The sequence below is a fragment of the Ischnura elegans genome, chromosome 12, assembly GCF_921293095.1.
Source record: "Ischnura elegans chromosome 12, ioIscEleg1.1, whole genome shotgun sequence".
NCBI lineage: Eukaryota > Metazoa > Arthropoda > Insecta > Odonata > Coenagrionidae > Ischnura > Ischnura elegans.
In genome coordinates, this window is record NC_060257.1 from 22,679,067 (window position 1) to 22,691,796 (window position 12,730).

A 12,730-nucleotide genomic window follows, 5' to 3' on the forward strand; every position below is an offset into this window, starting at 1 on the left:
TGGGGGGGCCCTTAGGCTCGGGGCCCTCTGCGATTGCCGAGCTATCGACCTGGCAAGACCGCCCCTCGGCGAAGGTATGTATTACGGGGATGAGGGGACTATTTGGAAAGAGTTGCACCCTACAGCTAGCGGGGAAAATTCTGTCGTCTCCTCCATTACCAAGTCACCATAGATAGGACCACCCCACTGGTTAGACCGTTGAGATGACGGGTTATTCTGAGAGACATATGCCCATATCACAGTACGAACTGTCTGTAGGAGTTCGCCTTTTACCAAAGAGAATAGTTACTTCTAGGAAATACAGATATCATTAGATATTATATGTTGCAACATTAAGATAACCGAGTTTGAAGATTTGTGTCTCAAATTTTGTTCTCTTCATTTTAATGAAAGAAAAAGAAAATTAAAGTTCAGCTAATTTTATCGGGCGTAACTTTGTAGAAATCCCTTATCGTAGAAATGGAAGAAAAAAAACCTGGCTATTTCCACATAGTAACAATGATTACAACAAATTTTCCACATAGTTATTATGTGGAAATAGCCAATGTTTTATTTCTTCTGGTCCTACAAAATTAAAACTCGTTTATTTTTTATTTATTGCTGGTATGTAAAACTTTTTGAGTTAAAAAATAACTCTTTTGCATGCGTATAATCTATATTTTAGCGATTCTTTTTTCAGGTTTGTAAATAAATGCATTCACGGCTGCATAGTGACAAATCGCATTCAAATACCATGATTTTCTTATTTCATGGTAAAGCTAAAGGTTTGCGTAATCGTTATACAAAGTCTCAAGTTAATATGCTCATTTTTATCCCAGCTATCGCAGCAAAGTAAAATTACGTCATTTTCCGCTTCGCGTACCTAAAAGGTTCACCGCTTAGATCGCTGTCTTACACTTGAGTTCATGATAATGAACCAGCTAATAGAACCATCACGGAAATTTGTAAAGTCGATATGGCTTAGCATTTATTTTGGAGCGCAAGCGCGCTGATATGCCATCATTCAGTCAAAAAGAGGAAGAAAACTGAAATAAATGTTAGATTACATCAAAAACCTAATGCCTAGTAGTTCATGCTCTTCAAAGAACATTGGTTATGTTTCAGAAATTCATTGTAAGAAAGTAAGAATAGGGCGTCAGATTTTTTTCAGAAGCTAACTGATCCCTGCTTGAATGCTTTGAGGAGGGCTCTTCCAGAGCAGCACTCCCTCCGTCGGATGGGACGCTATTTGAGCCGTGGTCTCCTTGGCGCCTTTTATTAAGAGTAAGCTAATTTCGACACCGGGTTTCTCTCTTGTCAAGCCACTAAGGGCGACCATATACCAATTTATTAATTATTTAAAACAACTGCTTGAGATGAAAAATTATAAAAATAAGAAAACGTAAACTGTAAGTAATTATTTTTCATTTAAACCATATTCATATCCGCGTCAGTCTTTAATGGTATACATGTAGTTCATGTTTATATGATACACTAAATCATGAAAGAAGGCATTTAAAATCAAAATAAATACATCCGTTTTTGCATAACCTTCAGGTCACGTTTTAAATACGAAAAATAAAATTAAAAAAAAAAACTCTAAGTTATTTGTTTTCATTTGAACCATATTCAAAAACGCATATTTCTTTTATGATGACCCTCTATTTTTGTGAGGATATTTCATAGGATAGAATTAATGAGGATAGAAAGTGAGAATGAATCCAAAGACTATACCAGAATCTAAACCCAGGAGTCTTTGATTAGAAGCCAAACGACCCACCCACTACAGCCACCAAGCTCTCCTCCTTTACTATGGAGGAAGCTCCTTAATTAAAGTGTAGCTTCCCTTCCCCTCTCTTGTCATCAAAACGATCCTTCAAGGGTCCGCATCTAGCGGTTTCAATATCCCCAACATCTCCTCTCGCATCAACACTCCTCATTTGGCCACTGCGCCCCACAAACACGTTTGGATTCCATTTCCATTGCAGATAGAGAGGGCTGGAGTCTCTTCAGCCCCCTTCTCACTCCCCTCAATTTCCCTTTCAATTCCCTCGACGACGATTACTCCGTCGCCTCTGCGTAAGATACCCTTGGTTCCCCGCTCCTTATGTCATCTACTTTTCAGAATATGTGCGTACCAGTCGCCAAATACTACAGCATATTGCCTGGTATTAAAAATTGCACAAATGTCAGTAACGTAACACATACAGCTACAGCCACTATACTTAGAGCTAATCATTTCCTGTAGTCTTCTGAGTCTTTTTTTATCTTCTCTGTTTTGATGGCTATCACTAATGGAACCAGGGTTATTTATAACTGCTATTTCATAATATGTTTTATGATATAATTATTCATTTTATTGCATTTGTCGTGTGACCTGTAAGGATATAATCCCTGCTTACATTAAAAATGTATTGGCGTAATTAAATAATAAACACGTAATATTGAAATTCGAGGCAAAAAATTAAGGGGATTGAATTCGGATGATTTTCCAAAATGAGGGGTATGTTAGAGGATAGAGAGGAGTGGAGGGTGGACTAATAATTCTGATGGATTTGCAACCAAAAAAGAATATTAAGACATGGATCTCTATTGTGGCCCACGGATAAGAACTGGCATTCCCTACTCTTATAATGTGCATTCAAATGCCCGCAGCTAATTTTAGGGTGAGTTTTATCCTCACCTATCAAAACTAACCTTCGGGTTGAATCACTGAGTGAGTGAGTGAATTTGAAATTTCTAGTCTCTCATCTAACAGAAAAAATCCAGATTGCGAAATATAATCAATTTGAAAAGAAGAGAATCTGCTATGAGTAAACGCGCGAGAAAGAATTGTGTTAACGCTTGAGCAGCTCCATTGCCGAAGTTCTTCGTTGCAGTTGTTTTCAAGAGTGGCGATGGATGCAAAATGAATTTAATCGAAGTTAGACTTCCACTCTGATGTTGACCATAATTTATCTCTTCCAGATTTGCGGGCTCTAGATGGGTTGTGTTTTTAGACGCGTGACTTGTATATAGTCAATGCAAGAACATGCTTGGAGCTCATTTGAGGGAAGGTTGCTGCATTTGCGACTGTTGGAATAGTTTATCTTTTCTCAATTATCGGTCCAGCAGATGCATCGCAGCTCCTGATTGAGAACGAAGTTACCGCGGGAGAAGAGACGGTTTGCGTAAGTTTTCTAGGTACAGTCACGGAAGGGTTAATAAAGCATTTTGACTGATTTTCAATAAAAAGTGTTATCGATGGTTTTTTTTACAGTTAGAACTGCATCTGAGGATCATGTGAGCTTTAAATTAAACGACCAAAAGTATCAAAATTATTCATAACATTGTGTAGCGTGGTAGCCAATCGATTGGCAGAAGATCGAGGGCCCCGGGTTCGAATCCCTCTAAGTGTGACTCCAGGGAAAGAACTGGTCCTCATACCTTAAGGCTCCCGGATACCTTGACCAAAAACTACGCTGCAGACGTCTGGGCAGATTCGTCTGAGGCCTCTGTTATTCTATGCACATAACATTTGAATGCTTACTTACTAAGAAGAAACATCGATATTTGAAAAGATCGTCGTAATTTTTCATTTCTCGTTTTTCACGCTGCAATATTGACCTCGGAAAAACACTAAATTCGGCTAAATTGGCTGCCTGCTACGGCGTGTAAGATGACGGAACCCAAAATGTTTTACAGTCTTTTTAAACGATAATCCTTTATCTTCATATTAATCCATGCCATTTTAATATACTCTTCATAATAGCGACACTAAGTCAATCTATGCGAACCTCTGCACGCTATTTTTGCGTCCTGTGAAGATTCATTCGCTTGTGGTGTTATGGTGCCGGAACGTCGTTAACAAAAGACACTGGTTCAAAAAAGACATAATAGTCGAATATCACTTTCATCAATTTAGTTGCCTCAAAATTTCTAATGTTTACATTTGTAACCAAAGCAAAAAGTATTTTTTTAATGTAAATATTAACTTTTAATAAACAAAACACATACAATAATATTTCACTTCTAAAAAAAATTACAGAAAGTGCGTTCCGGCACTGCTAATTTTGCCAGGACGTCACTGTTTTGGTTTAGTGTGAGCTCAGCTCTCACCAATGCAATACCAATCTTCGAATTGAATGACATGTAAAGATATCGTACCGCTCACTTATTTTTAACAGCAAAAACTCTTCTACATGAGATTCGATTAGCTTGCAATCATGATCACGTACTCAGTCATCGAAACACCTGTAGCACATACGTATAAAATCGTTTCAGGCTTGATTTTGTGGAAGTTCGCTATCCTCATGATAAAAACACAAATGGTAATTTCCACACTCGTTTATAATGGTAATTTCCACACTCAACGACAGACCATATGGTTTCAACACTTTGCGTATTTTCAAGGTGTTGACATAATATTAAATGACATTAAATATTGTGGAAATTACCATTAGCGTTTTTATCTTGGACCTGTAGTATAGTTTGTGTAATTAAAAATAAGTGGACTATACGTATTATTTCTGTACCATTAAATATGTTGTTCCACGATATATCTCCGGAAAAAGTTGTCTGGTTTATTGAGGTTGAATAACTACGTGAGTCTGTGATCATCTTCCATCAATTTAGAAAATCCAGATTGCAAGAAAAGGACCTAGGACCCAATGGGCCCGGGTTCAAATCCCGGCAGTGGCAGAGAATTTTCGGAGACAGCCCGATCCCTGCTTGAATGTTGTGTGGAGGACATTTCAAGTTTAACACTCCGTCTGTCGGATGGGACGTTAAGCTGTGGTCCCCTTGGCGCCTTTCGTTAAGAGCAGGCTAATGCCGACGCCGGGTTTCTCTCCATCCTTCCTTACATACCCTTCCCTTGTGGCGCAAATGCCCTCACCTGTCGGTCGCCTCCTCCAAATACCATACCATACCAAAAGGACCTAATTTAAAAGGTTAGGATCTCCTAACATAGAACGATGAAATTTGAGTAGATAGATGCATCGACCTCATTGAAAATAAACGCGTCGTATTATGTACTAGGCCTTGAAGATCCATTCTGGAAGGCTGCTACCGAACTCGGAACATCGTAGGAAGCTCCACCACCTACCCCGCCAAATATTTCAAACGGCTAATCACCCATCAAACTCACATCCAGCTTCAATCTCTCACAACGAACGCTGAAAAGGGAGAAAAAAAATAAGGGCCCCCCATCTAGCCTTTCCCCACAGCCTTCTCCGCAGGCGGCTCTCATAAAAGGAAGGGCAATACAAAGCCATTAGAGGTCCTTATCCATCGCCCACTGTTTCTTCCTTCCAAACCCCCGAGTTGATTTTTTTTCCAATTCCCCCCCGACTCCCGCAAGCTTTGAGAGTCAGTAACCCCTCCTCACAAAAACCTAACGTATATACATATGGGTATATACACAGTCTAACCAACCCCCATGCTGACTCGACCAACCCCTCGTGATCCGACTGAGTGCCCCTCTTAAAGAGATATTGGGGGCGTTACGTAGCAAGTAAGGGCCACCCCTATCTGACCCCCACGCCTTCTCGTCCTATCCTACGTCGCAACTCCCGTTATCTCCTCTATATTTTGTCCTGCGTCGTTCACTTTGCGCTCAATGTAACTTTCCCACTTCGACATTTTCCGTCGCCCACAGTATCTTAGATTCTGGCCCGTTGCTACGAACCTGACATTTATGTGCAACAACAAATTGGGTCCACACATGCGGGACATGCCCAAGACCTTCCTTAACCTTCGTATGGTTTTATGAATTTAGCTACGCCGTTGGAGTTACGGTTCCGCAGCGGCGCTGCGTTATATTTTGTCATTATCTTTCAAACTTGGCCTTTCTTATCATGCTTATCTGATCGATAATTCTAACAGTATCTATTTTCTTTATTTCTCACCATGTTTTTCTATACTTAACACTTTATTGCAGAGACTATAGCGAAAAATCTTTAACACCATTCTTTTTTCATCTGCTGCCGTTATATTGTGTTTATTTGTTCCCTTTATTGGTTATTTTCAAGTGAAAGTTTTAATTTCGTGTTTAGTATTTCTTTTAAAGAAAATGGTTCCATGTGTTTTTCTTAAGCTTTGTCCTTCTATTATAACTTCTCATACCACGTTTAGGTATTCAATTTTCTCTTTCAAAAAACTGTTCACAACGTTATTGAGCGTAGCCAATTACTTCTACATAAATTCACGATTTAAATATTTACCGTAATTAAAATAAATCAGATTTCCATTACTACTTAATGTAGTGAATGTCATTGGCACATTCCTACAATCCTGACATTTACGTGCAACAACACATTGGGTCTAGACACGTGGGACAGGCCCAAGCTCTTTCTTAAAGAAAAAGGTTTCATGTTTTATTTTTTTGGTCTTTTTGCTTCTATTATAACTTTTCCTCCCAACATTTAGGAAGTCGATTTTCTCTTTCTAAAAAATCTGTTTGATTGATAATACCTATACTTATGCCCGAGACATGCTGATGGGCTAAACTCATTAACAATACATTTAGTATTTCAATAAGTTTCATTGCGGCTACTTCTACGTAGAAAACACTAATCCGTAAATAAATTTAAATTGAGAATGATCGAAAATTGCACCCAAATTCAATCGGATATATTTTTCTCTAAATAAAATAATGACCAGTCAGAGAGTCATGATGCTTAGGCGCTATTGAGATGAGTTAAGTTTTGATACAGCACGTATGAGTGGGTTGGAAGCTAAGGGGTACAAGTGATTTCTCTTTTTCTATGCAGAGCTAGGTACAGAAAACAAACGAGAGCAATTAGATACTTAGCAGTGCATTTTATTTTCCACTCGATGTCAGCACAGAGCAGAGACTCACTCGTTTCCCTTGGCTACCTTGTTTTTGTGTATTTATTCTAACAATTAACTTTACCTAGCTGTTGAGAAAAAAATCACTTGTACCCATTTGGCTTCCAACCCACTCATATATCCAAGTGCTCAAGGGCAATTTCCGTACAGAAAATCCTAACACAAATCTAACGCATACCTTTACATGAGTATACATTTTTATGGCAATGAGCCATGGACGTTGACAATAGCAGAGAAATCAAGATTGTAAGTGAAGTGCATCAGATTATACTTATAACTGTGGCTCAATAGACTTGTTGCCAAAAAATTGTACGTTATAAATTTTAATGTACACCCTTTTTTAATAACAGTGCCACAATCAGAAAAATAACCTAGCTTGTATATTTTTAAGTTTCTTTCAATCAGATGGATTAAAAAAATCAATTTTGCCACAAAAAGCTATCGTACATTTGGCAACTTGGAACACCTACGGTGCAGCCGCACTTCGATAAACTGTCACTTCATACTGATTCAATATTGTACTTAATGAAAATTTTTTGGTGCCATAAAGTTATTATATGAAGTTACATTATGCTACAAAAGTCACTTAAGATTTTTAAATCAAATTTATGATCTTTCTTTGTAAAATGTAGGTTAATAAATCTGTATTAGTAATTAATATAAGGTATAGCGTTACAGGTAATCAGGTAAAGAGAATATCTTTATGTAAATCCAATTATATTGTAACAGCTTAATCACAATCAGTAAAAACAATCTTTACAAATGAGGTAAGCATATCAAATTTTTCTTCTCTTTTTTTAATTCGTGTATAATTGAATTCTTTTTATATTTTTTTATTCTCTGATTGAAGAAAACATTATAGTAATATTTAATTCCTTCATGTATCAATTTAATATAACCATTATTGTTCATAGCCCTGAAGAAGATATAAATAATATATTGACTCCTATGCAATCAATTTTAGATATCATTCTTAGACCTATACTCCGACACGTTAATCATTATCGATACCTTTACATATGTGTTCTAGTATCATGGCCTCCACGATACCCCATTTCGGTCATTCCCTTTGACCTTTGGAAGGGTTACTTTCGTTCCGGGCCCAATTTCTTGCCCTTCCTTTAGCACGATACTTCGGGGTGGAGTAACAGAAAAACCGAGAGCGATAACAATTCTTATTCCCGCTAAGTACGCACCGTATACCTAACCAAACGGCCGCGACCTTTTCTTGCAACCACCACTGCCCCCGGGATAATTTGCTCATTTGAAAGCATGAGAGACAGAGAGAGAGGATCACTGCAAACGATATAATTTCCTCCCGCAGAGGTCATGCGTTTGGCAAAAAGGGGAACAGTCAGCATTTGGCGGAGGGAAGAAGAGCTGTTCACTTCCACGACTACGACCTCGGGAAGACATTGGCGAACGCGTAAAAAAAAGGGGTCAATGCGACACTAAAAGATTCGCTGTATCACCTCGCGAAAGCTCTCGAACGACTCAATTCCGAAGAAAGTGCTAAAGTCGGATCGTAGAGGGAAAATTAAATATTCCTCGACGCTGCAAAATCATCATATTATCGAAGAATTATATATCCCCGAAACAACTTAGTGCCAAAAATAAATACTCATGAATTTTTCATAAGATCGGGTTGGATATTCCCCTTTATCGTGAGTAATAAACGACCGCATGGATTCATGAAAGCTAATAAGCCGAACGTCAACCTGCAGTCCTTCAACAATCAATAAAATTCAGTCCATGTGAGGCTACTAACTCAGAAAATTATATGTAACTTTAATTTCTGTAATATTTTAACTTCCAACAGAAGCTAAATATAAAATAAAACAATGTGGGAAATTTTCATATCGCACGAGATTAAAAATGCGTTACACTCACTAAAAATGTATAACATAAAAGACCACCATATTATATAGATGAATTCAGTAAAATTATGCTTCAATAAATGAAATTTAAAAAATGGATGCATTAAAATATCTCCAACAAAGATAATGTGCTACCATGCGGTAAGCGCCGGACAAAACGTACTTACGTTAGCCCTCAACAAACTTTTAGTCTTCACTTCGGAAAGTTTGCCCTATTTATTTGCAGCTACGTGCCACGTGAACCAAAAGGGATAAAACTAGACATTTTGCCCATTTTACACTGTCATAAGAAATTACCATAGAGTAAGTATACTTACTCTATGGTAATAACTTACTCTATGGTAATACAGTATTCTTACTCTATGGTATTACTTAATTCCTACACATAAAACTACAAAAATCCGCCATTTGCCGCCAAGCAATACAACAATCACAGTAGCCACGGATTCCTCCATATCCCAAATCCACTACGGAACAACGAATTTTTCTTACCATCGAAGTGGCGCCGCAATCGGTTTCGTTGAAAATATAGCTTCTCCTTTAATGCATATTATTCTTTGGTTTCGTTACACAATTTAACACAGTATCTTACAAATCTGAAGTGCAGCTTCATTAAAGCGATATTAAAAACAATGAACACGCCAGGATCTTGGTGGGGCTTACCCTAAGTATTAAAAAAAACCCTGCAGCAGTACTGAAAATTTAGAAGATTTGGGGGCGGTTTTCCTACCTTGCACATGCCGCTGACGCAAATCCAATCCTGCGCGTCCTTCCTGCACGGCGTTCCGTCCACCGCAGTTTTGTTCAGCGTGGCGTAGAAACGGAATCCCACGGCGCGACAGTTCAGTTCACACTTGTTGGGTGCTTCGCGGTGAACATGAAAAAATAGAGGCCCCAATGAGAATTCATATTTGATGGATTGGTATGAGACAGCTGTACAAGTAGATACTAAAAAACACTCACAAACGATATAGCAGAAAGAAATTTCGAAATTTTTAAACTCCCGTGGCTGATTAAATATGGAACGAGGCCAGATAGATATCTTTAAGTGAGAACCTGCAGAAAATAATGAATTGGTTTACAAGTTATTTATAATTTTTCACGTAATAGTTACTACATAAAGGATCATTATTTGGGCATTAAAGATAGCACAAGGAATAAACTGGAAACCAATTCACTGAGTAACAATGCAAAAGGTCGCCACTCATCATCAAGCAGTTATGGTAACAAAGAAGCTGACTTCTCCAAAAATTCGTGTAACTTTAACATATTTTTCATTAAGTTTCATACCACCAGTGTTACGGATTACAAACGTCATAAAAATGAGAAAAAATGCAATTTAGTGCTGTTTAGGTTGAAATGTCCTAAGATTAAATTTCTTGAAATAAGTATTTAAAAGATTTTTTAACAGTTATGTTGCACCAGCTGAATCGAATAGCGTTGGACTTAATTTTGAATATTTTATAAATTCTAAGACGGGCACCCAACCTTTATTAAAATAGAAATGCCAAATTTTCTTATGTTTACTCACCATCCAAGAAAGGTTCCCATCGGTAGAAGCGGCCCATGAAGAGTTTTCCATTAAACCGCTCGCACTGTACAGTTCTAAAATCCTTGGTTCCCGGAGGGCAAGTCTGAAAATAGATGATAAAAAATTCAGCATTATTTAAATGCATTGCACGAACGAAAGCTTTGGAACACAAGATTTGAGATTACCAATTCCTAGCTAAGCTTTTATCGTAAAAAATAACAAAAATTTATGTCGATATAACTAAAACAAAACTTGTATTTTATTGTAACGATGAATACTGCAGTCCATCGCCCAGTATCATGCTTAGTAGGCTCTATTCTTTGTTTAAATTTATATGTTGTATTTAACGTACACCCAACATATAAATATTATTACACGATGAATAGTAAAAACAATCATAAATACAAATTCTCTCAGACTGGTCATAAACATACATTGTTTTATTCACTTTAATTTTATTGAAGTTTGTTTTAAACTAAATCTTCTTCTCCTCCATTCAAAATTTCTTTCTGTACTCAAATAAATTCTGGTTGTCACACGATGTATTAAGGGAATTACAAATTCTTATTAAAGCTGCATTTTTAGAAAAAACTGTTATAATTCTCATAATATTAAAAGTCCTGTTGTGCCTTAATTTGCTATTTTGAACATAGATAAACCGTATATTAATCAGGCTACATACATTATCTTTAGTAAACCCATGCAAAAATGGTAATTGTGTTAGTATTCTCCGTGAGGAAAATTCTCCCCATCAGGGCAGGTACAGGTGAATTCATACTGATAATCTGTTTCATTGACCTATACGCGTATGAAATAGGGTGGAATTAAACGGTAATATTTTCCCATTAATTCATATGCTATGCAGGTTCACCTATTGACGGTATTGAACTGATGATATCAATTACCCGAGTGTTAATTAGTAGGTCATCAACTATCGTAATTGGCGTTAATAGTAAATGATATTTGTTTCCTCAACAATAGAAAGTAATTCTACCATATTAATCATACAAACTCCATCGAGAAATACTTAATTTTGTAATGAATATCCAGTTAGACTAAAAAGTAGTCGACGGATAAAAAAATGGAAAATATGGGTCTCTTTTTATACTTATAAATATGTTACAAAAGACGATAGAAAAAATATTTGTGAGCTAGCCCATTGCAGCCTTAGATCTTACATTTGTAGTTTCATTTATATTTCGTTTATAATAATATCAACAGCAACTTTAAAGGCATTTAAATTGGGATTATAACATTAAAAAGTACGCGTAAAAGAAAATCCATGTATCAAATAACGGCAACTTAACCAGGCTGGATTCGAATCCGCGATGGACATTATCCAGCGATACAGAAGGTGAGGACATTATCCCGCCGCGACTGAGGCTGGAATAATCGAATATCGGATGAATTGTACCGAAATTCCACTGCAGGAGGTCTGAAATCATCATCACAGCAAGTCCTCTAAAAACTAACATTCGCCTCAGGAACTTTCAGAGACACGAACATCAAAAAAATACAATCGTACCCAAAATTTCAAATTTGGCGACTTTGAGACTGGCCATTCCAACGCGGAATGCCGCAGGAGTCGCACATTGGGCACAGCCTGAACCAAGTATCAGTAAAACCATTGTGAAGTCGGGAATTGTTCAGCATTTTGCCCGTTCTTCCTTCGTGCGAGCAGCGATATTTTTTTTCGGATCCATCCTCGACACACGCGCAGATATATCAGTTCGTCACCATAATGAGTTAACGCGAAATTGTAATGCAGTTTTGTACGCTACAGGAGAACTACATATTTCGATGCCTTTAATAGGTTTATCAACTTTTACTATTAAAATCTCCCTGGAAATGAGAAATTATTTAGGAATAATTGTTAATCATATATTGGTTAATTAAGTAGTGTTTTATTAGGGAGAGTTTGAAATTGGGTTAATAGGATCAATGTTCATTGCTAGTTGTATGATATTAGAATTCATGCATTTTATGGAGTGTTAGAATTTAGAAATTGGGTTATTTGGCTCAATTTTCAATTGCTGCTTGAAAAATATTAAAATTAATATATTATTTTTACTATAGGTGCTTTTTCATTGTCTTACTTTGTTATTACATAGGTAAATTTGTTATTCATGAGTGAAAATCTAATGCTGTCACCAAGGAATATTTTATAGAAACGAAATGTAGAAACGAAATGAAAATTAATTAAACTCGCGGAGCTAAGCTCAGGGTTGAAACCAAATCGGTGTCAAAACTACTTCGGGCCGAAACTTAGCAAAAACTCTGGGACGAAACGAAGCGTAGATAATGTTTCGCACTGAAGGGAACACGTGATTCACCTTCGAACGGTTTAGTTTCGACCCAAGCTCTGAGTACGAAATGTTGTTGAATGAAGTAGAGGTTCGGCCTACCGCCATTAGATGGATGGAGCACTCATATTTTTACCACAGGCAGGAGATCGGTGAACGCAAACTGGCCATTCGATTTTTAAGCTCGATGTTTTAACCCCTCTACACGT

At 37.2% G+C, this 12,730-nt stretch overlaps 1 protein-coding gene across 1 annotated transcript in view; it reads right to left on the reverse strand.

Moving 5' to 3' along the window:
• The window catches only part of LOC124169566 (thrombospondin type-1 domain-containing protein 4-like), a 191,426-nt gene that overhangs the window by 16,755 nt on the left and 161,941 nt on the right, over positions 1-12,730 (reverse strand). Inside the window, exons 3-4 of the mRNA XM_046548206.1 lie at positions 10,219-10,321; positions 9,418-9,551 (exon numbers count right to left, since the gene is read on the reverse strand). Coding sequence (XP_046404162.1) covers positions 9,418-9,551; positions 10,219-10,321 — 237 coding nt within the window. The remainder of the gene's footprint in view (positions 1-9,417; positions 9,552-10,218; positions 10,322-12,730) is intronic.